This window comes from Glycine soja, chromosome 18 (assembly GCF_004193775.1).
Source record: "Glycine soja cultivar W05 chromosome 18, ASM419377v2, whole genome shotgun sequence".
NCBI lineage: Eukaryota > Viridiplantae > Streptophyta > Magnoliopsida > Fabales > Fabaceae > Glycine > Glycine soja.
Window position 1 is genome coordinate 43295622 of NC_041019.1, and position 24742 is coordinate 43320363.

At 34.7% G+C, this 24742-nt stretch overlaps 1 protein-coding gene across 2 annotated transcripts; it reads right to left on the minus strand.

The window, feature by feature from the left end:
• Positions 1 to 20791: 20791 nt before the first annotated feature.
• Positions 20792 to 23722, minus strand: LOC114396820 (transcription factor AS1-like). Of its 2 annotated transcripts, none has more exons than XM_028358997.1 (2): positions 23471 to 23722; positions 20792 to 22158 (listed from the first exon to the last, which is right to left on the minus strand). In XM_028358997.1, the coding sequence occupies exon 2, from the start codon at positions 22100 to 22102 to the stop codon at positions 21029 to 21031; it is 1074 nt and encodes a 357-aa protein (XP_028214798.1). In that variant the 5' UTR covers positions 22103 to 22158; positions 23471 to 23722; the 3' UTR covers positions 20792 to 21028. The 2 variants fall into 2 exon arrangements, with proteins under 2 accessions (XP_028214798.1, XP_028214797.1); XM_028358996.1 differs by having other exon boundaries at positions 23576 to 23721.
• Positions 23723 to 24742: the final 1020 nt, after the last annotated feature.

A 24742-nucleotide genomic window follows, 5' to 3' on the forward strand; every position in this document is an offset into this window, starting at 1 on the left:
TATTATAAATTATATTGCGATAAATTAGTTACGAATTACTTGATAATATTTTTATGATTAATTATAATTGATAATATTACTCAATTTTGATGGTAAAGACTAAAAGGAAATTAAAATAAAGTATAAGAACTAAAAAGATTTCTTTCAAACTATAAGAACTAAAAGAGAATTAAAATGTAAATGACAAGGACTAAAAAAATTACTTTCAAACTATAATAAGGATTAAAATGTCTATTTATCATGTTATATCATACGGACTCTTTACTCTAAGGAGATTTCACCTTTTTGAGCGATTAACTTAAACACATCCCTTAACATAGTCACACCTTGATCACGTTGACCTTTTCGGGAGATTCAAAAAAATAATAATAAAACCATGGTAATTAACCTTACAGAAAAAATGTGGCTTTTATAAAAAATAAATGAATGTGGGTAGTTGATTTTGTAGGCCTTAGATCTTCTTCATCGATGGAGTCTTTTGCTTCTTGAAGATCAATGACAGCGAAATGGAGAAGGAAGAAAGATAATTAGAGACACCACTTCAAGGAGAAGATGAGTCAAGAACAAGTTCACCATCATAGGAAGCCATGGATAAGAGCTTGAAAGGAAGAAAAGATAAGTGGAGGGAGAATAGGAGAAGGAGCACGAAATTTTATGCCTCAAATGAGGTCTGAACTTTGAAGTGTAATTTTCAAATAATCAAAGTTGAAAAAATGCACACACAAATAGTGAATTTCTATTCAAATTGGAGGGAAATTTATAGCCTAAGTGTTACACAAAATTGGAGGGAAATTTGAATTTCTATTCAAATTTCACTTGAATTTGAACTGGTGTAGCCAAATTTGGAGCCAAAATTTCACTAATTATGATTATATGGTTTAGCCCACTAATCCAAGATCAAGTTCAAGATTATCCACTAAGTATGTTTAGGTGTCATGAGACAGGTAAAGCATGAAGAACATATACAAAGTGTGACTATATGATATGACAATAGGGTGTAGCAAGCAAATGCTCACCTCCCCCTTAAGATGGTCCAAAATTTAATTGGATTGTGCTTCTCCCAATTCAATTAAATTTATCTCCCAACACACACATCAAATAGTGCATTTAATGCATATAAAATTATAAAACTACCCCTAATACAAAAACTAGTCTCGGTGTCCTAAAATACAAGGGCTGAAAAATCCTACATTACTAAGGTACCCTCTCTACACTATGGAGTCCTAAATATAAGGCCCAAAAATAATGAAACATTAATCTAATATGTATAAAGATAATTGGGCTCATAGACCTAAAATCTACCCTAAGGCTCATGAGAACTCTAGGGCCTTCTCCTACATCTCTAGCCCAATCATCTTGGAATCTTCTATCCAATGCCCTTGGAGGGTAGGATTGCATCAATAATGGCTTACCTTAGTAAGGCTTGCAAAGACCTTAACCTATGTAGGGATTCGTCCACTCATCCATTCTATAGGCCTTTTCACTGTTAGTCACCACCACAACCTCCAGCACTAGGTTGAGGCTCTTCACAACACCCCAAACTTACGTGCATACTCACATGCAATGTCATTTATCCAAGTGTGCAAGATATGCTAATTCATTCAACAATCAGCATACACCATCATAATACGCCATCATAATCATATTCACCCATTCAACACAAAAAAAAAAGGATACCAAATCATAAATTCATCACTCATATGTTCATAACACTTATGAACCCACCTATAGTTCAAATAGCATAGTAAGATATTACTATACCTTGAATTCTTACTTTCACCACACCAAAATATTACATAAATGTGAATTTCATGATCTCGTCATAAAAGTCAATTTTACTTCTTCTTTATAACTCATAAAAGTTATATATATATATATATATATATATATATATATATATATATATATTGATGTGGTTTGAAAACACCCAAGAAATCAATCAAGGTAAAAAATAGGCTTAAGCCCAAAAAATTGTAGCTTAAGCAAATTTTGTCTAGAGCTCATGATCACATTTTGTCCAAAATTCTCTTAAGCTAAAAAAATCATGGCTTAAGCCAATTTCAGTCTCCAACTTAAATTTCTTCAAAAATTCAAGCTTTTGATGCCATTAATGGCTATCTAGGCTCATAGTAAACACGTCAATAATCAATATTTATGTTTCTAAACACAAAACCCCAACAAAAAGAACTTAAGATTTAAACCAAACAACTTAAACCTATCAAAAATCAAGAAAAAAGGTAAGCTTCCTTTACCTACACAAACCCAAGATGATGAGTCTTTGAAGAAGGAACGAAAATGAGTGACCTTTGGATCCAAGACAGGAAGTTTCCTCCACTTCCACAACAATCAAATACATAAGCATCAACCAAACACCAAAGCCAACCAAAAACAATATCAAAACCCCTTAAAATCAAGTTTTTCCATGAACTTGGATAGGTGCTTTAGAAAAATGAAAATGAAGAATAAGGGAAGAAGAGGAAAAGCTTACCACACCAAGGACAACGATGGAGTTCCAACAAGAAGGAAGAAGAATCTCCTTTAAACAAATGCACCAAAAACTCAACTCTTAAGGGCTGGGTTTCTTGGAGAAGAGGAAATGAGTGTAAATGAAAGGTTTTTTAGACAAGTTTCTGAAATGTGAGGGTTTTTAAAGGTTTATGACTATAAATTCTCTCTTTTTACACCTTTCCTCCTACTAACACACCCACACTTTCTTATAATTCAAAAGTACATCCCTCTAGACCCAAACATACTAATACACATAAAACACATACTCAAATCATCAAACATATTAGTTAATTTATTTCAAGCACTTGAATTAAATAATGTTTCTCTTGCATTTCAATTAAATCACTAGTAAATCAATTATAAAAAAACATAGTTATAGTACTCCCAACAAGAACAAATTTGCCCTCGAAAATTGCTCACCAAGGAAATAGATTTGAATATTGTTCACGCATCTTGTCCTCAAGTTCCCACGTTGGGTCTCCTATAGTGTCACTCCACAATACCTTGAGCAAATTGATGATTTTTCCTCTAAGTTGTTTGATCCTTTTATCCTTTATCCTCGTGAGTTGAGTCTCATAGGTCAAATCTTTATGCACTTGCACCGTGTCCAATTCTAGAACATGTGTAGGATCCGAAATATACTTCCTCAACTGTGAAACATGAAACACATTGTGTAGGTTGGTCAAGAAAGATGGCAAAGTCATCTCATAAGCTACAAGGCCTACACGCTAGAGAATTTGATAAGGTCCAAGGAACCTAGGGGTAAGCTTTGTAGACTTGATCACCCTAGCTACACCTATTGTGGGTATAACCTTTAAAAACACGTGATCACCCGTTTCAAACTCTAGCAGCCTCTATCGCTTATCTGTATAATATTAGGTCTGGATGACCAAATTTTATTAAGATCTGGAAGACCATTCATACTTACCTTAGATTTTGATGATTACAATGACTATAAATTATTGATAAGTTAATGAGTTTATGACAAGTGGATAGGATCAACAGACTAAACTATTATCTATATATATCGTCCACACTCAAAGAGGAAAATGCTCTGTTAATTATTAACTAGCATCCAATGCGCTAAAACCAAGAGTGTCCATTCATAATATTAACCAGTGTTAAACATTGTGTAGCACTATCATTCATGTCTAATTAAGTACGACTCATACATACATTCAAAATGATCAATACAGTTCGAAAAAGGCCTTGATAGCCAAAAAGGGAAGTACACGTATTCTCTCTTTTGAATTTTTAGTTTGTGATAACTGCTAAATAATAGTGAATTAATAGTGGAAAATTGGTCTGAAATTAACTTAGAATTAATTATTTAGCAATTATTTATGCTTTAATTTAGAAAGATTTAATTAATTTCGAATTCTGATTGCAGATGTGAAAAAGGGAGGTACAACAAGCAAAAAGGAGCAGAAATAAAGAAAAAAAGAAGAAGAAAATCAGAAGAAGCTCAAGTCCAGCAAGGCGCTAAGCGCGTCGCAAGAAGGCAAGGCACTAAGTGCACGACACACGCTGAGCACGCGGTGGCGCTGAGCGCAAGGCTTCGCGCTCAGTGAGACTACGAAGGCCTAAAGCCCAATTTTGCACCTATAAATAAGAGGGTCAGCCTAGGAAAATGAACACACTTCCTCAAAGCTCAGTTTTTAGACTTCTGGCACTCAGTTCTCTCCTTTTCCTTCCCTTTTCTTATATTCTTATTACCTTTCTTTCACCCCCCCCCCTTCTCATTGTCAAACCCTCATGACTATGAGTGGCTAAACCCCTAGCTAGGGCCTGGAAGGCCTAAAAAGCCAATGATGTATGGAGCATTTCAAGAGTTATCAATAAAAAGAGGATTTCTGTCTAGGTTCTTTTATTTACCGTTCTTTCTTATTTATCATGTATTTCGGACCTTATTTTCTGTTAGGGTTTAGTCCACTCGGGAGAGGGTAAAGCCTAATTAGGGGTAAGGAATGAATACTTGAATCTGTTTTAAGGGTTAGTCCACTCGGGAGAGGGTAACGCTTAATAGAACAATAAAAGGAAGAAATTATCGGGTTATCATTAGAGGGTTTTCCTTCCAGGTTCTTTTATCTGCTTTTCTTTCTTATATATTCTGCTTCTCAGTCTTTATTTTCTGTTAGTCTTTAGTCCACTCGGGAGAGGGTAAAGCCTAATTAGGGGTAAGGAATGAATGCGTGAATCTGTTTTAATGGTTAGTCCACTCGGGAGAGGGTAACGCTTAATAGAACAATAAAAGAAAGAAATCATAGGGTTAGCATTGACCCAATGCCCATGCTTTAGCAAACATCTAGAATTTAATCTTAATGCATCTTAGTTATTGAGTCTTCGCAAAGGGCATTTGGAAGATAGGTAATTAAGGTAGGCTTGTCATCATGAGGCATCAGGGGCAAGTAGATGGATAGATGTGGGGCAGAATCAGTTCACTGGTATTGATAACAGACAAATCCTGAATTCATATATCTAGGCTGATTAGACTTGTTAGGTTTTAGCAATTTTATTATATAGATTTTATTCCCTAGTTTATTGTTTGAAGTTTCTTATTATATTGTTGGTTTTTCTTAGAAGTAGTTATTCCTTATTTTACTGTTGGGTTTTATTAGGAGTAGTTATCCCCTATTTAGGAGTAGGTATTTAGGCTTATTAGATTTAGTAATATTTTATAGACTTTATTCTTTATTTATTGCTTTAGTTTCCTTTAATTTAGAAGTAGCTGCTTAGATTTAAATTACCTTTTTCTTTATCCTTTAATTTTATCTTTAAATCTTTTATCTTATCTATTATCTTTCTTTATCTTGTATTTTAAATTTCTTATCCCTTGCTACGTAGTTTTAAATTGCCTTTAATTTTATACCCTAAATTTACAATTTGCAAACAGAAAAGTATTTCACATAAGTGCAACAAAATCCTTGTGGTACAACACTCGGCTTACCGAGAAATTATTACTATGAGCGATTTGGTATACTTGTCAAAGAGCTAACAGTTTGTCTTTCTTTATTTAAATTGTTAAAATTTGAATTTAAGGAATGAACAAAATAGAAGAGAATAGAAGGAATACACAGAATATTCCTCATGGGTCGCTTTCGTCGAGTACAAGAAGCACATGCAACTGTTTGTACTTCTATGCATATCCTCGTGAATCAAAGAATGCCACGTAGTCTTTTCTCCAATTATGAGAAAATGGTCATTTCAAGGGCTCTGCACTAATTTCGTAACAGATCCTTCACTGAAATCTATAAAAGGCAGACTCTACCCAAAAAAAAATAGACAAAATTATTACGAGAAAATGAGAATAACTCTTAAGCAAAACTTTGCATAAATCACTGGACGACTCATTTAAGCTTTTATTGTTTATCCTTTGCTAAGCAAAGTTATCTTGTATTTGAACTTTATTATTTATCCACTCATTGAGTGTTATTGAATACTTGTATTAATCCAAATTATTATTTGTGAAACCAAAGAGTGGTTTAGTGTTAAACAATATTTGTTTAGATTCAGGGAGAGTCTAAGAATGTGTCAAGACATGCCTTTTTAACTTAGGATATTGTGGTACACAAACTCTGCCCTTGAATTTCAAGATGCCATCATCACCCATGTTGAAGTCCATAACCTTATTTGTTTCCAACATCTCTATCGTCTTGCATAAGCTAGGATCCAACAACTGCTTATCTTTAACCATCTCCAAAAATCCACCGGTGATGGTCATCATACCACAACTAATGTGATCATGGACCAACTCCACACATAAGTTTAGATCGTTGAACTTCTCCAACAACTCTAACTCATTTATCATCAACGCCAACATTTGCATCATCTTCTTACTGAGGGCATCTGCTACAACATTTGCCTTACCTAGATGGTACATCAACTTAAAGTCATAATCTTTCAAAAACTCCTTCTGATCAAACATGTACTTCAAACTCTTGTGATCACTAAACACATCAAACTTGGCTCCATAAAGATAGTGTCTCCATATCTTTAGAGCAAACACCATTGTTGCTAACTCCAAATCATGAGTAGGGCAGTTTTTCTCATGAACCTTCAACTGATGCGATGCATAAGCTACAACCTATTTACTTTGCATCAACACACAACCTAATCCTTGATGAGATGCATTGTAGTAAACTTCAAAGGGTTCATTAAGACCAAGTAGAACAAGAACATGAGAAATGGTCAACCTTTGCTTCAACTCTTGGAAACTCTCCAAGCAATCTTCTGTCCAAGAAAATGATTGGTCCTTATGGGTAAGCTGAGTCAATGGGCTACTATCTTTGAAAATTCCTTTATGAACCTTTGATAGTATCCAACTAACCCAACAAAAATCCTAATCTCTGTAGTCGTCTTAGGAAGCTCCCATTGCAAAACTATTTCTACTTTGGATAGATCCACAACAATCCCACCAACCAAGATCACATGACTCAAGAATTGTATATCATCAAGCCAAAACTCACACTTAATAAGTTTAGCATACAACTGTTTCTCCTTTAAGATCCCCAACATAATCCTTAAATGTTCTTTGTGTTCCTTATGAGAACAAGAATAGATAAGAATGTTGTCGATAAACACAACAACAAAATTGTCTAAGAAGGAATAAACGATCCTATTCATGTAATCCATGAATATGGCTGGAACATTTGTTATCCCAAAAGGCATAACTACATACTCATAATGCCCATACTGAGTCCGAAAGGCCATCTTTGGTATATCTTCATCCTTCACTCTAATTTGATGTATCCTGATTTCATATCTATCTTTGAGAAAATTGTAGCTCCACGCAACTAATCCATCAATTCATCTATCCTTGGCAAAGGATATTTGTTCTTGATAGTGAGCATATTTAATTGAAAGTAGTCAACACACAATCGTGTACCACCATCCTTCTTCTTGACCAACAACATTGGTGCTCCCCAAGAAGGAAACACTTGGTTGGATCATCTCTTTCTTAAGCACAACCTCAAGTTGCTTCTTCAACTCAACTAGCCCAACTGGTGCCATCCAATAAGGAGTAATTGACACTGGTCCTGCACCTAGGACTAGATCAATTTCAAACTCAACCTCTTGTCACAGAGACAAACTAGTTACATCTTCTGGAAAGACTTCAAGAAACTCCATGACCACATCCACACACTTCAAGTCAAGATCACCCTTGACTTCCAAAAAGGAAAGGATCATATAACCTTGTGCTCCTTCTTCAAGAAGCTTAAGTCTAATTGGCAGTGATGAAATCCACATCTTCATGATCGGGAAAAACTAGAGTCTTCTTGGCACAAACTATGAGAATGCGATTAGAAGACAAACAATCCATTCCTAAGATCACATTCAAGTCAAACAAAGGAAGGCAGATCAAGTTAGCCTTGTAATTGTGTCCACACATTACGACAAGACAACTAACACAAACCAAAGAAGTCGCCACGAGACTAGTCGTAAGGGTAGAAACAAGCAGATCCACACAAAAATATTAAACAAAATGAAACATAAGCATCACATAAATTATGCTAAGTGTTGGTGGTCTACGTTAAGATAGGTGAGAGAGTAATGCATGTTGCATAAATAAAACTTTGAACAAGGTTTCTAAAACCTGTCACATTTGTGCTGCTATAGTGCCGCTTAAAAACCACTATGTTTTTGGAATCTTGTAGTGGTCCACAACCAAGGCCACTCCATAACACCACTCTAGAAATGTTCAATGGAGATGCAAAAAGGGCTATGTGGATTGTTTTCAATTAACCCATACTATCCTGCAAAAAACCCCATTTCCATTTATTGAATAGTGAAAATGAATAGAAACACATGAGAAAGGAACATGCATTGGGTATTTTCTTGTAACTTCCTAGTCTTGTGGCAGCAAAGGAGAAGATAAAGAGATAATGGGATTATGTTAGAGAAAATGTGAATATAATAGAGGAAACAATAAGATGAAGGGGTATGCAAACACTACTAAAAAAAGGTCTTTTAGAATGGTTAAAAAATTAACTTTTTAGATTGGTTGTATGAATGTTCTAAAAACTCACATTATAAAAAAAACATGACCTTTTAGATTTATTTTCAACTAATATAAAAAAAAAACAACTTTTAGATTGATTATTTTGGAGATCATTCTAAAAAGTTACCATTTTAGATATGTTTCTTCAATCTAAAAAGTTATTTTTAATATATATATATGTGTGCACACTATGTTTTGTTTATTTTCTTCTTGTAATTTGTAAAACAAACACAATGTTGAATATATAAGATAATCAGTTCACAACACAAATATAAATATTCATTTCTAGCAAGTCATTGCCTTCTCTGTCAATTATACACAATCACATAATTAATCATGATACTTCATAATCTACTAAAACAATTTCCTACAATCGGTTACACTTGGGAAAGAGGAAAGAGATCCATGAAATTGATAAAAGAATACAAGACAAACCTAGAAGATTACATGTTCATCTGGGACTTGGGCAATTTCCAAGAGCTGCATCAAACAATCAAAGCTAAATGTTTAGTGCTAATTCCTTAAAATATTAATTGATCGTACTTGTATTTTCTTTTAAGGTTCAGAAACCAAAGAGATGGAGAGCAGGACAATTATTGAACTCTCAATTCATTTTTATTTTTATTCCTTTTAGGACAATAGACATTTGCTATAGAGTCAATGTAATGAATTATTAAGATAAATTATGGTTGACAAGAAATGAAATCAGCAATTGTTACATGCCTAAACGCTTCCTTTATAAGAAATCAAAGTGTCACATTTCACATCAGCTAATGTCTTGGGAGTGACCTGCATTACAAGCACCCAAAACATCAACATTATGTAAGTAAAAATCTAAAATGCACGTGCTCTAAAGCTAAAAGCTAACATGTCTATAAATAAGACTTGGACATTCCTCTTCATGTACCTGTCTTTTCTCTTCTCTCTAACCAAATAACAGGCCAGAGGCACTCATTTACGGTTACTGTAGCTTTCACTTTTTAAAACTTTCAGGTGTGTTCCATATGTTACACGGCAACGTCTAAGGTGCGTTAGAGGAAGTGTAATCCAAAATGCAAATTGCTAAGAAATATTACTAAGAGTGTAAGAAGTTTTAGCCACTGTTACATAGAACTAGGCTAACATGTTAGTAAGAAAAAACATGGAATATATCACATTGCATATATTTTGGCAATTAATCACATCTAATGTTTTAATAATAAGGAAACCAAGTTGTACAGATGAAAGAAATATAAAAGAGAAATTTAGTCAAATAATCCTTTATTAATAAAAATCAGAACAACTAACTATATTAAATGAGAGCGTTTTTAAGGACAATTCTTCACTGAGAGCGTCTTTAAAACTTTTTTCTTCAACGAGAGTGTTTTAAGAAAATTTTCTTAACCTTTTCTCTCATTGCCGGTGTAAAACCAATTTTTTTTACTAATCTATGAATAAATAATTGAATAATTTAAAAGAGAATATTTAATTTAATTTTAGTATAAATAAATAATTAAAATATGGGTTTGCTAGTCTGTTTGAACTTTTGTTAAAACAAATTCTATAGAAATTGAGTATATGTAGCAACCAACAGTGCTAAGGTACATACTAAATATAAAGAGCTAGAAGATAATGTGGCGACCTAAGAATTTAGTTAATAATTAATTTAATTTAATTATAACTATGTTCAAAAGTGATTCACAAGATTTCCTTGTTCTATGATTAAAACGAAGTCTTTATTTTAATTTGACTGCCATATTTAGTCACATTGACTTTTTCCACAATTTTAATTTTATTCATGGGTCAATTTTATTTTTCGTTTGCTAGTTCTATAACCTTAGCTTTGCTAAGACGTTCCTGTTGAATCTTGGGAGGTTTGCGTGGGATACCGCAGATAAACCTTTTAGGTCAGTGACTCTTACACCTCAGGAAGTTCAACCGCGTTTGTGATTTTCGACTTTAGCAACAACAGTCTAAAAGGTTTGTATCATGGCTGAAGCAACAAAGCTTGTCAATAATGTCGACGCTTCCAACCCCACATTATCATTGAAGATACAAATAGAAAGGAAAGTGTTGCAGCTAGAACCAAAGCAATATCTGTCAAGGCAAACACGATACAAGACAAACCATTTCATAAGAGGTATGCCAACAAAACTGACCACAATAACAAGAATATGTAAAAATATAATAACCCACATGTTACTCCTTTTAATCCCATCCTACGTGCTCCTACTTCTAATCCTTTTTTCCACAAAAAAGGAGTCTGTTTTGTTTGTGGGAAGCCAGGACATTTTCCTCCTCAATAGAGGTACAAAGTTGCGAGAAATGACAATCCTCCTAAGCCTCAAGTAAATGTTGACACCAATTTGAACAAATGGGTGGTAGACTCTGGAGCTACCAGACACATCTATGCTAATAAGAGTATGTTTACCTCCTATACTATTGTGAAAGATGGAGAAGAACAAGTTTATCTAGGTGATTCAAGAACTACTCTGGTTCAAGGAAAGGGAAAAGTTCTTCTCAAGCTCACGTATGGGAAAACACTAGCTTTGAATGATGTGCTACATGTTCTCTCTATCAGAGTTAACCTTGTTTCTGTAGCATTGTTGGGAAAAGTTGGGGTAAAGATATCCTTTGAGTTTGATAAGACAATTATGACTAAGAATAATGTATTTGTGAGGAAGGATTATTGTGATCAGGGTTTCTTTGTGCTCAATGTTTCTAATGTGATTAACGAGAATGCATCTTCTTCTGTTTAGTTGATTGATTCTTATGATGTATGGCATGCGATCGAGGTCATACCCGAATCAAATAAACATTAAAAATGCAGTATCTAGGAAGTGATCCTAGGTCGTCTCATAACGAGCAATGGTCAATCAAACGTTCATAATAGATTGTAGTAAAACAGTAACGAATTGGGGGGGGGGTGTTTGTTTTTGTAAATTAAACAACAAGTAAATTTGAATTAGAAAATATCAGAATTAAAACACGTTGTTTCCCCTTGATTCACAAGCAAGTCTCTTATCCTAGGTTACGAGGATTTATCCTTTATCCGCTCAACCACTTAATCCAACCCCAAATTAAATTACTAAGTGAAATTTAACATAAGGCATTCATTATGTGATTAAGAAACACATACACCAATTAATCATGAACGAAATTGATCATTAAGCATGAACGTAAATTAAGCGCAGAGATAATTAATCAAGCACTAAGCATGCATGGATTAATAGCAACAAATATAGAGTAATTGGTGAAGAGGAAAAACTGATCAGAATTCAATAGTAATAATAAAACCTCAAAGAGAGTTGTGCTTGATCCTCAAGAGAAAACAACGCTGGAGACTTAGTCTTCCATTAATCAATAGCAAACGAAATTGTAGTAGAAAACGAAGAAAACTAGAATTATTCTCCAAAACAAAAAAAAAACTAAAAACGAGAGAGAGAGCCTAAAACTAGAACCTTGGTGCTGTTATACAGTTCTCAACCCCAAAGCTTACAAATCTGTTTTAAGTCCAAGCCCATAAATAAAATAAAATCTAGATAAGATAAGATAAGACAAAATGATAAAATTGTATAATTAATTTGACAATTAAGACTAATCAATAATTAAAATGGTGGCAAAAAGGGTTAAGAAATATGAGAAAATGATGACACATCAAATCCCTTCACACTTAGCCTTTTGCACTCCTGGGAAAAATCAAAAAACAATGCAAGGGACAAATCCAGAGACATTAAAGAGAAACAAACAGGCACAACAACAATTACATATTTCTCAATGAATCTCAAGGAATGAAAAGAATGGGTAACATGCAACACGTAAAGAGTTAAAGAGTCAAGACCGTCATGAAAATCATCCAAGCATCTCAAACATGGCAAGATAGTAAATCAGCTCAAGAATGAAAAGTGATAAAGCCTTACAATATATGCACTCTATCTCTGAAGTGTCTAGGATACTTTTTACTCTCAGAGCACCCATGAAAACAAACACCACATAGACTTGGCAAGACTCTAAAATTGACAACCACCTCACAAGCACATGCACATGAGGATCAAAATGTCTTTTAAGGTTGTAATGAGGCCAAGGACAAGGTAGATGAAAGTATGAGATGGTAGCTAAAACCCAAAGGAATAGATGAGCAATGGGGAATAAGTGGGAAGTAACAAAAAGTAATAAACCCCAAAACCAAAATTACAAATTAAGCTCTAAAAAGTAACCTAAAACAAAATCAACCGAGTCCTCAAACCAATTCAAGTCTTCAAACCAAGACCTCATTTATTCAACCTCATTCTTTTTCTATATATATATATATATATATATATATATATATATATATATATATATATATATATAGATATATATATATGTGTGTGTGTGTGTGTGTGTGTCTTTTTTTTTTTTAACGTGAACAGTAGAAATTGAAAGCATTTGAAAAATAAAGCAACAATTAGGCAATATATGTATATACATCAAGCATGGCCAACAAAAACATATCATCCAATGAAACATACCCCCCCCCCCCTTCACACTTATTCCCAAAATAATTCCAAAGCTCCAAAATTTCTTAAGGGTAGGGTGAAATCATGGTTTTTCACTTAAGGCTTGTAATGAGCTTCAAAACAAAGAAAGGGGAACATAGGCTCAAAGGGGCTATCAAAGGAATTAATTCAAGGTAGGCTCATTTAGCTAGAGGCTTATAAGAACAAAATGCCTAAATCATCTCCCAACATGCATGCGAAGCAAGAAGTATCAACAAGAGTAAAGCCAAGGCTATTGTGCAAGCAATCAATGGGGCAAAACACACCGAAAAAAATAGATGATGATGGCTCAAATTCTCACCAAGGGTAAATCTATCACTTTCAATTCGAGCTTTCAAAACTAACTTGACATGTAGAGAAAAACAAGGATTCAATTCACAAAATGCCAAGAAACTCCTATTTCAAAAACAATTACCCATTACCTGTATATAACCTATAATTCAAAGAGAACATGCAATGTTGTACACAAAATATAAAACCAAAATAAAAAAATTAACCTAGAAAACCTAATAAAATTAAAGAACAATCTTCTCCCCCCCCCCCTCACACTTAAACAACACATTGTCCTCAATGTAGCACAATCATAAGATCAAGAACAATCAAAGCAATCAATAAATTTGGACAAGTGCAATAAAAGTAAAGAAGGAGACAGAAAAAGAAAACTTCCTAAGTCATGGCGGAGAAGAAGTAGGGTGAAGTAAGGAGGTCTCCTCCACCACTACATCCACTAAGGAGGGATTTGTAAGGAATGGTTTCAGCTGGTGTCCATTGACCTTGAAGCTCTTATCTGTGGACTTACTTTTGCTCTCAACTGTACCATAAGAAAAAACATTAGTCACCACAAAAGGACTAATCCACTTTGACCTCAACTTACCACTCATGAGTCCGAGCCTAGAGTTATACAATAAAACTTTTTGTCCAACCACGAAGTCCTTCTTAGCTATCAAACTATCATGGAACTTCTTGGTCTTCTCCTTGTAGAATTTGGAATTCTCATAGGCTTCTAAACAGATCTCATCTAGCTCACTTAGTTGCAACTTCCTTTCCTCTCCAGCCTGATCCGTAGAGAAGTTGTAGGTCTTTACAGCCCAGTAGGCTTTGTGCTCTATCTCAACAGGAAGATGACATGCCTTGCCAAAGACAACCCGATAAGGAGACACTCCTATGATTTCTTTGTAGGTAGTCCTATGTGCCCAAAGAGCATCATCTAACCTGGTGCTCCAATCCTTTCTGTTCAGCTGCACAATCTTCTCCAAGATCCTTTTTATCTCTCTTTTTGAAACCTCAGCCTGCCCATTAGTTTGGGGGTGGTATGGTGTGGAAATTTTGTGCACGACCCCATACTTTTTGAGCAAGGCATACATGGATCTGTTATAAAAATGGGTGCCTCGATCAGTAACGATGGCTCTAGGGACTCCAAACCTGCAAAACAGATTAGATCTAACAAAATCTATAACAACTTTAGCATCGTTAGTTCTGGTGGGTTTGGCTTCCACCCATTTTGAAACGGCAAATTTCTCAAACTAGGTTACTTTTAGAAACTAATTCCCAAAAGGGGGCTGTTTTGAAACTTTTTCCAGGGGGGGTCTATTTTTGAAGGGGACTCGCCAGTGGGGTTGGCGAGTTGGACACGTGGCGGCGTCTGGTGGACTCACCAGTGGAGTTGGCGAGTTGCTGTCCACGTGGCGGCCACGTGGCTGGTCCCGCCACTCGTACTGACGAAATGCTTTTTACGGAAAAAAAAAATTTTAACTTCAAACGCGCATAACTTTTGATAGGAATGTCCGTTTGAGGTCCATAATATGTCAAAATGCTCAAAATTGAATGAAGAATCCCTTGGCAAATATCAATACCCCAGACATCAAACACCTCACAGAATAACATGGGTTGTTGAGGCATTTGTTGTCTCCATGAAGGTGAGTTGCCTACTCTCTGACAAGGCTCACAAGTGCTACAGATTCTCCACGAATCCTTGAAGATGGTGGGCCAATAGAAACCACAGTCAAGCACCTTGCGAGCTGTCCTCTGTATGCCAAGATGGCCACCTGGTGTGGAAGAATGACAGAATTGCAGGACCGAGTCAATCTCATGGTCTAGAATGCATCTCCCAATAACCTAGTCATTGCACAACTTCCACAAATAGGGGTCATCCCAAATATAATGCTTAGCATCGCTCTTAATTTTATCATTTTGAGCTTTAGATGCTAAGGGAGGAAAAACAGAAGCAACCAAATAATTCACAATATTAGCAAACCAGGGAGTGAGGAAGGAATCAGAAATACTATACAGAATGTACAAATGGTCATCCAGAAAATCATCCCGAATGGGTGTGTCCTCAGACACACGCTCAATCTTACTCAGATGGTCAGCCACGAGATTCTGCGCACCACTCCGATCATGGATTTCTAAATCAAACTCTTGGAGCCAAAGCATCCACCTGATCAATCTAGGCTTTGATTCAACCTTCTTCAATAGGTACTTTAGATTTGCATGGTCAGTATAAACATTAACATGAGTACCAAGCAAATATGAACGAAATTTTTCAAGATAAAAAACTATCGCTAATAGCTCCTTCTCTATGGTAGTGTAATTTGCTTGAGCAACATCCAAAGTTCTGGAAGTGTAGTAGATCACCCGAGGCAGCTTATCAATCTTTTGAGCAAGGACAGCCCCTAATGCGTAATTGGATGCATCGCACATTAGCTCAAATGGGGTTGTCCAATTAGGTGCCTGAATGATAAGGGTGGTAGTCACCGCACGCTTTTCAAAAGCCTCTTTGCATTGGTCATCAAAATCAAACTCCACCTCCTTTTGCAACAGATTGGATAGTGGAATGGCCACTTTGCTAAAATCCTTGATAAAGCACCTATAAAACCCTGCATGACCAAGAAAAGAACGAACCTCTCACACGCAAGAGGGGTAAGGCAATTGTGAAATAACATCTATTTTTGCAGGGTCTACCTCTATGCCTCTACTGGAAATGATATGCCCTAAAACTATACCTTGTTCTACCATGAAGTGACATTTTTCAAAATTCAGCACAAGGTTAGTTTCAATGCATCTACTAAGAACTCTCACACGCAAGAGAGGTAAGGTAATTGTGAAATAACATCTATTTTTGCAGGGTCTACCTCTATGCCTCTACTGGAAACGATATGCCCTAAAACTATACCTTGTTCTACCATGAAGTGACATTTTTCAAAATTTAGCACAAGGTTAGTTTCAATGCATCTACTAAGAACTCTATCCAGACTATCCAAACATGTATCAAAAGAGGATCCATAAACAGTAAAATCATCCATAAATACCTCTATGTAACTCTCTAAAAAATCACTGAAAATGCTAAGCATACACCGTTGGAAGGTATCAGGGGCGTTGCATAGGCCAAAGGGCATCCTCCTATAGGCAAAAGTGCCAAAGGGACAGGTGAATGTGGTATTTTCTTAATCCTCAGGAGCAATATGAATTTGTAAATAACCAGAAAAACCATCAAGAAAACAGTAATGAGACTTACCTGCCAAGCGCTCAAGCATTTGATCAATGAAAGGCAGGGGAAAATGATCTTTTCTGGTGAGATAATATCTAGATGGGATAAAATCTAGAGAAGATAAGATAAAATCTAGATGAAATAATATCTAAATGAGATAAAATCTAGATAAGATAAGATTTGGTAGAATAAAATTGTCTGCTCTCTTCAAGTCCAAGCCCTATTCCGGATTCAAGCCCAATTACTCATAATTCTCCTGAAATTAAATTAAAAACACAAAATTAATCCAGTAGGCCCAAATGATAAAACTGCATAATTAATTTGACAATTAAGGCTAATCAATAATTAAAATGGTGACAAAAAGGGTTAAGAAATATGAGAAAATGATGATACATCAGCATGCTAAATTAATACATGTGAATCCAATGTATGTTATGAAATTGCAATGAGTAGATTTAATTAATATGCATGATAAACAAAGTAAGAAATGTGAAACATGTATTGAATCAAAATTAACTAAGAAAACATGTTTTTTTGTACAATGAGAAACTGATCTTGTTGATTTAAAACAAACTATGACAGGAGGAGGTACTAAATTGCTACAGAGGCACTTCATTGAATATTTTATATTTCAATTGTGTTATTACTAAGAAAAAAATTGGATATTTCATAATGTTTCATCATAGCACTTGAAATGAAGTACTCTAATTTGTGATCATTTGTCATTGTATAGTTCATCGTAAGTATCGAAATACAAAAAGTAAAATAAATGTAGCGACAGGCACCGCTGAAGATTACCCACCCAATTATATATTTTGTTATAGTAAATCTGATTTGGGTTTGGACATAAAAAAAATTGGTGTACGAGAAAAGTTGGTGTTGTGTTGCAACTTATTGCAGTATTGTTTGTTTTGCCCCACCATTATTACTCTTTTGCATGACTAGCTTTATTCTTTCACCTGATTACTTGATCTATTGGGTTTAACATGTAGAGTTAAAGGCTGCTTGTTAAAGTATAAAATATTATGGAGAATATATAGAGTGATATGATTTGATGCCTTGTTGATTGATTGGTTCTATGTCAATTAATTCAAAATTAAATGTGTATTTAATTAAAATTAAAATTGATTGTTATATCAACTCATTTATTTTGAACATTTTTGTTATTTAATTGTTTACAATTATCATTCAATTGTTACTTTTAATTGTTATATATTTATTTATATTAATATTCACTTGTGACATGAAATCATGTGTTCGAATTTCAATTTTTTTAGATTGAATTTCAATTGTTAATGTAATTTGAGTTGTGTTACATTGTGATTTGTTATATCGATTGGTACTAATGATGTTGATTACACATGAATTTTCCTAATTGGTTGTCAAATTCAATTGGTAGAATAAATGTTGATTGGTTACACTATTATAAAATGATTTTTCTTTCAAGTGATGAGATTAAGAATTATAAGCATACTATCTTCTGAAAGTACAAGTGTCAGTGTTTTAAAAGTATAATGTGGTAGTGTTAGGTGCAGTATTAAGAATTAAATTCATTATACTTTCATAACTTATCTTTGTGGTTTTTAAATTTGTTAGAGAAGTTACTAAAAAAAATTTGAGATGGCAAGTGAACCTTTGATGTGTTCTAATTAGCTAGGATTAATCAATGTGGGGGGTTATAGGTGATTTTTGATTGACTTTCCATTGACAATAAAATGATTGCTTGTAAGAAAAATATTTACATGGAATATTTGAGAATGTGATTTTTTTCTTCTCTTTAAAGTAACTATCTTTTGTGATATGAGACATGGGTGAAACAAGTGTTATTTTGGGAGTTAAAATTATAAGGAAGGGAGATAGTATATTACTATCCCAAGAGCATTATGTTGAGAAACTTCTTAGGAAGTATAAATATTATGACTTTAAGTCAGTGAGTACCTCTTATGATACTAACTCTTAATTAAAGAAAAATAGAGGAGAACCAATTGCTCAAACTCAATATGCCTAAATCATTGGGAGCTTATTGCATTTGATGAACTTTTCTAGACCTGATATTGCATATGCAGTAGGCAAATTGAGTAGATATACCCATAGTCCTAATCAGGACCATTGAGATGCACTTGTTAGACTCATGAGATATCTGAGAGGTACCATGGATTATGGTATTGAATATAGTGGATTTCCCGCAATACTTGAAGGGTATAATGATGCTAACTGGATCTCTGATTCAAATGAGACAAAATCCACTAGTGGTTATGTGCTTACTCTTGGTGGTGGTGTGGTAGCTTGGAGATTAGTCAGACAAACTATTATTGCTAGATCAACAATGGAGTCAGAGTTTGTTGCTCTAGAAATGACTGGTAGTGAGGCTGAGTGGTTGAAAAACTTCTAAGCTAACATTCCTTTAGGAATGAAACCGACCCCATCAATATCTATGCATTTTGATTCCCAGTCAGTGATAGTTGTGGCTAAGAATCAAACATTTAATGGAAAAATAGACATATACAACTACGACATAATGTGGTTAAGCAGCTGCTAAAAGATGGAACAATTTCCATAGATTATGTGAAGTTAGAAGAAAACTTAGCAGATCCTTTGACAAAACCCTTAGGGAAGAAAATGATATTAGAAACATCGAGGGGAATGAGACTTAAGCCACTTGAAAACAAACAAGTGATGGTAACTCAACCTTTGTGATTGGAGATCCCATGAAGAAGGTTCATATGGGTAAAAACAAGTCACTTGTCAGCTAACACTCAAATTGATTTCTATCAATTTTCTTTTAGTCTCTTCCTATGGTGTGAGAAAGTGTTAGAGTTGCATTAATGAGAGGATAAACTTTATAATAAGTTGTTTATAGTAAGTTGTTTGAGAAACCTTTACATTTTTTAAAGTTTTTAATGATTTTCATCTCCCTTATAGGTGATGTATGATTTGCAACATACACTTAATGAAATCACCTATATGAGTGTCAAGTGGGGCCGCTTGCATGATATCTTGGTGAGATCTCTAGAACACTCATGAATACCAGACACGTGCATGACCTAGTAGCGCAACACAATGATAACAACAAAGACTGTGGGGTGTCTTGTGATTGGTAGACCACTATCACATGCCAAGTGATTTTGGTTCATATAGTTTGCTACACCAATATACTGTGTGTTAAGTCTTATCAATCTAGGTCTGGTTCATATAGCTTGTTATACCAGGTTCAATGCATTACACCTCATGTAGACCAGAGGATTTTTTATTTATTTGTTAAATGTAGTTTATTCTTTTGAAATATGTGGGGGATTATTGTATTTTTAATAATTATTTCAAAAGAATTAAAAAAACATTTAATTAAATGGACAAGTTATGACATTTAAATTCAAAATTTGAAATTCAAATTTCCTATTAATGCCAATAAAAGTAGAAATTAAGAGGGGGACAATGACAATTATAGGCTCATTATTGGTGATAAAAGAAAAAACAATTAACTATTTTTTTTTTAAAAAATGATTTAAAAAGAAAATGAAACCATTGGCTTCAGCTTGACTTCTTTGCTTCACTTTCTCTTTGTATCTATTAAGCCTTAGCTCTACTAAGTATTTTATTCAATAATAATGACAACAACCAGCTATATATCCTAAGTGTGTTTGAGATAGCTGTAAAAATTAAATCATTTCAATGATCAATTATTATATCAATCAATTATAATTAGGATTTGTTTTTGTTTGGATAAGTTTGCTAAAAATGGTTTGAAAATAATTAATATCGTTTGAATACAACACAAAATCAACTTTTACATAGTAAAAGGGTATAAAAATAAGCACTTGAAAAATAATCATAAGCAACAAATTTCATATTAAAAAAACAGCTTGTTTTTAAGAAGAAAAAAGTTTTCTTTTACAAATTTCAGTTGATTTCCCAAACATCCAGCTTTGCCCATAAAAACAGCTGAAATTTGAGATTAAAATCTTTCCCAAAAACCCAGGAGACTTTTTCTTGTAAAAGACCCTAACAATTCTCTTGTGCCACTTTTCCTTTCCGTAACCCATCCTTTTTGTGTCATTATCCCCGAAATTGTAGCCAACAGACTCCTCATGCTTCGTACTATCCCCTAGTTTTTCTCCAACACTTTCTTTCTCTACCTTCTTTACAACTTTGCATATCATTAAGGAGATTAAAAAATGGTTTCTCGGCAACAATCATTTGTATGACAATTTCAATTCTATTCAGCTATGCCCCTTTAGGAAGTAACAACTAACAAGGTGAAAGGTATCTATATATTGAGGAAAATTTGAATAATAACAAAAGTTCATATTCATAAAGGACGTTATATGTAAACATACACCAACCACTAATGCAAGTCCTCAAGTTGTATGAAAAGATAGGGATATTAATAACCATATGTAACAACATTTTTCAGAATAATGACAGGAACAAAACTACTATGACTATAAAGTTCATATCATATAAATTCAAGACATAATAAGTAAAAGCAAACTAGATTTCCCAATTGTGAATGGTGTCACTCTATCTTCCATTTGGTTCAGTGAGCCTTGATCTGCACCCTACCTGTTCTAGAAACTTAGTAAGGCGCAAGTGTTTTGCAGCCCATTGTTCAGCCAACTTCTGCTCCTTGCTTTCTGCATCTCTTCTCAACCCTGCCAACTGCTCCCTATATTCTGCTTCAATTCTATCCAATGCAGCTGTTTGCTCCTCTCTCAGAGCTTTGATCTTCGCTTCAATTTCCTCCATCTTCTCCCTCCTTCGGCCGGCCTTCTCGGACTCCAACTGCAGCTCCACCCTACTTAACCGCCATGCCGCCTCCTTCTTATGTCCGGCCAAAGCATGATGCACTTCATCCAACTCCTTGCAGCACTCCACCAACTCAGACATCACCATGTTCTCACCAAATGCTAGAACTGCCCCGTGAGGCGCCACATTCCCCAAAACAAGAGGAGCAGCATTGTCCGGTCCTCTCACAGGGGGCTGCAACCATGGAGGAGGCGCTGCCACCGTCGAGGGAGAAAGACTAAGAGTCACAGAAGGGGAAGGTGGCCTCACAGGTGCAGTGCCATTGGAATTGGAAAGCCAAGATGGAAGCAAGGCCGGTGGAGGAGCCGGTGCATCAGCGTGCAGAAAAGAACTGTTAGAAGTAGCCATAACAAATGATGGTGAAGGCCTTTCTTTCACTAGTTTCTCTGCAAAACTCTCAAGGATATGCTCGTACTTGCTATCGCTAATTGGGTCAATAGTGCAGCTATTCCCCTTGGTTTCCCTTTGCTGCTTCTCTTTGAACACTTCCCACCACTTCCCTAACCTCTTCGCAGTGCGACCAGGGACTTGTGCTGCAATTTTCTTCCACTTGTTCCCGTGCGTTGCTTGAAGATTGATGACTAGACGCTGCTCTTCCTCAGTAAGAGATCCTTTTTTAATGCCGGGTTTGAGGTAGTTCTTCCACCTTTCTAAGCATGACTTGGCATCCCTGTTAAGAGGTGTGTTCATGCGCTGAGACACGAGATTCCATTCCCTAGGACCATACTGTTTGACATATGCACGAAGTAAAGCATCCTCTTCAGCTCTCCAACGTTGCCTATCCTTCATTTCCAAGTGCAAATCCCACAGCCAATTGCTTGGAACTTGAAATCTTCATGATGTCTCTACAAATTTTGTGACAATTTGTGGCATCAATTCACCAGAGTTCCAATAAGAAACAAAGTAGAATGGGGAGGGGGTGTTAGATTTTCAACAATTTCCAAACATATGTGCACAAACGAGCAAAGTGATCAGGCAATTCCTGAATTCTTATTACCAATGCCTTCATAAAATATTCAAAATAGACATACAACTCAGGTAAATGAAGAAAAGACAAGATCATCCTCCATGAATATATAGTTAAACACTATACAAAAGTAACCAAACTATCTGTAATAAGAACTGAGTTTATATTCAATTGGGATCAGACAGAGATCAAAATGATTAAGCCATTGATAAAAACCAACATGTTGGATTGAATTTAAAATACAATCTACCAAAAGAAACACAAAGATTCTGCATCAATATCTCTCTCCCTTGTTATTATATTGCAGTAAGAGGCATGTTCAAAAATAGAGTTCATGCGACAATGCCAAATGCATGCCAGAAATCTGGAATGAAAACTAATATGCAATGAAGCATCTAAAAGAAATGCTCACGGAACATATATTTTGTAAGAGATCATGTGATAAGAACAGAAATGCTCAAGGATCAATACCTTCAACTTCAAAGCAACAATTTTCTCAGCCTAAGTACAAGCAACAATACTATTCTTACAGAATTTCAGTCAGTGAATCCATAAAGTCATTCCCCACCCCCAAAAAAAAAATTAAAAGAGTGGTTTAATGGTCGTATACAACAAACAGATCATGCCTAATTCTTCAATCACAACTTTTGATTATTGTCCATTGTCCACACACACAAGCAAAGTTATGCACCCATATCAGTTCAAGAACAGACCAAAAGGGCGACTCAAACAGTGTTCAGAGCATCAATTGCAAGCAGACACAAAGACATAATGACTAACCTTAAACACTCGATGGTAATTAAAACAGAGAGCAACAGAAAAAAATAAAAATCAACGAGCAGCTACAAATTCAAGAACTCTACGAAACAATCAGAAGCAAAACCAAAGTAAGGGCACATAAACCAAAACATGTTGCACGACATTGACATAACATCAAAGCACACCAAGACACTGAGACAAAAGCTGTAAAGAGCTTCACTGCACTTTCTACCTAGTAACAAATTCACACGAACCAGATCCTCAAACCTGCACACAAAATGCAAAAGAACGTAGCAAAACAACAAAACCTCGACAAAGATCACCAACAAATTTACAAAACAACCCGTTTGATTTTAAAAACGAAAAACTTCAGAATCCACTTAGCCACAACCTAAAAAAACTTCATTAAAAAAAAAAGAACTTTTTCTTACTAGGTAGCATAGCATAGCACCCCAAATGGTTCCTACACGTCACGTAAAAAATGGAGGCACCCCAGATGGTTAACAACCAAAATAACACGAAGAAGAAATGCTCACCAAGGTTCTTGTGTGTGTGAAATGAGAAAGAAGCTATGATGTATTCTTCTGGTCCATGAATAAACGGCACCAAGTTGAAGAAGTGGTGGGTTCCTTCTTAAACAGAGAGAAAGTGGAAACCGAGGTTGGAGAGAGAGTGTTGGAGTAAAGACAAAGAAGTGAAGTAAAAATGGACCAGAGAGAGAGAGAGAGGAAAGCGTGATAAGACAAGACATGGAGAGAGACCCCACAGTATGACAGAGAGAAAGAGAGGGTACGTCAGTTTCAGCGCTTAACATGCGAGAAAGAAACCAAAGGGCACGCGAATGATAAGGGACACACATCACATGATAACTTTGCTCATGCACCTTAACGAGTTACTCTAATTTCTAATTACAAGGATAATAATTACAAATTACAGTTACACTTAAATGTTTAGAGAATACTTCCATAGATAATACACTAACAAGATTTTCTTATCGACACGAAATTTAAATCCGCTTCCTTATGGGATATAACTCCCATCCTATTGAACAACCTAAAAGAAATACAATTACCCTTATAACTTTTTAAGATAAAATATGTATTTTTTTGTCTCAATAATATGTTGCATTTCAATTTTTATTTTTTTAATATTTTTTATTATAAATATAAAATATATCTTATTTAATTTAAGTAACTAACTTTATTAATGTAATACTGACATAACAAATGAAGTAATGGATTAATATTTGTGATCTACCTTTAATCAAATTTTCATTTTAAAATGCACTAAAAATAACTAAATGTATGTTTGGTTTAGCTTCAATAATGCATGTATTGCTAAATTTTCACGTTGATTCTACAAAAAGACACATGAAAATCAATGTTGATATTGATGTAGTTTAGAGACATCCGACGCTAGATCAAATATTGGATAGAAATTATCTTAATCTTAATTATAAGCATGCAAGGGAAATTATTCATTTTTTTCCAAATAAAAATTTTTTGTAAATCATAAAATAGAAAATAAAATCTTAACGTAATTTACTAAATTACACATATTATCACGATTTTAACTTTTAAAAATTTTAATTAATAAATTTATAGTACTTCAAAGTTATTATTGTCTTTAAATTTAAAAAGATTACTCTACCTGTCCTCGATTTTTGTTTTCATGCGTATTTTTTATGAGATATTTTTTCTTAT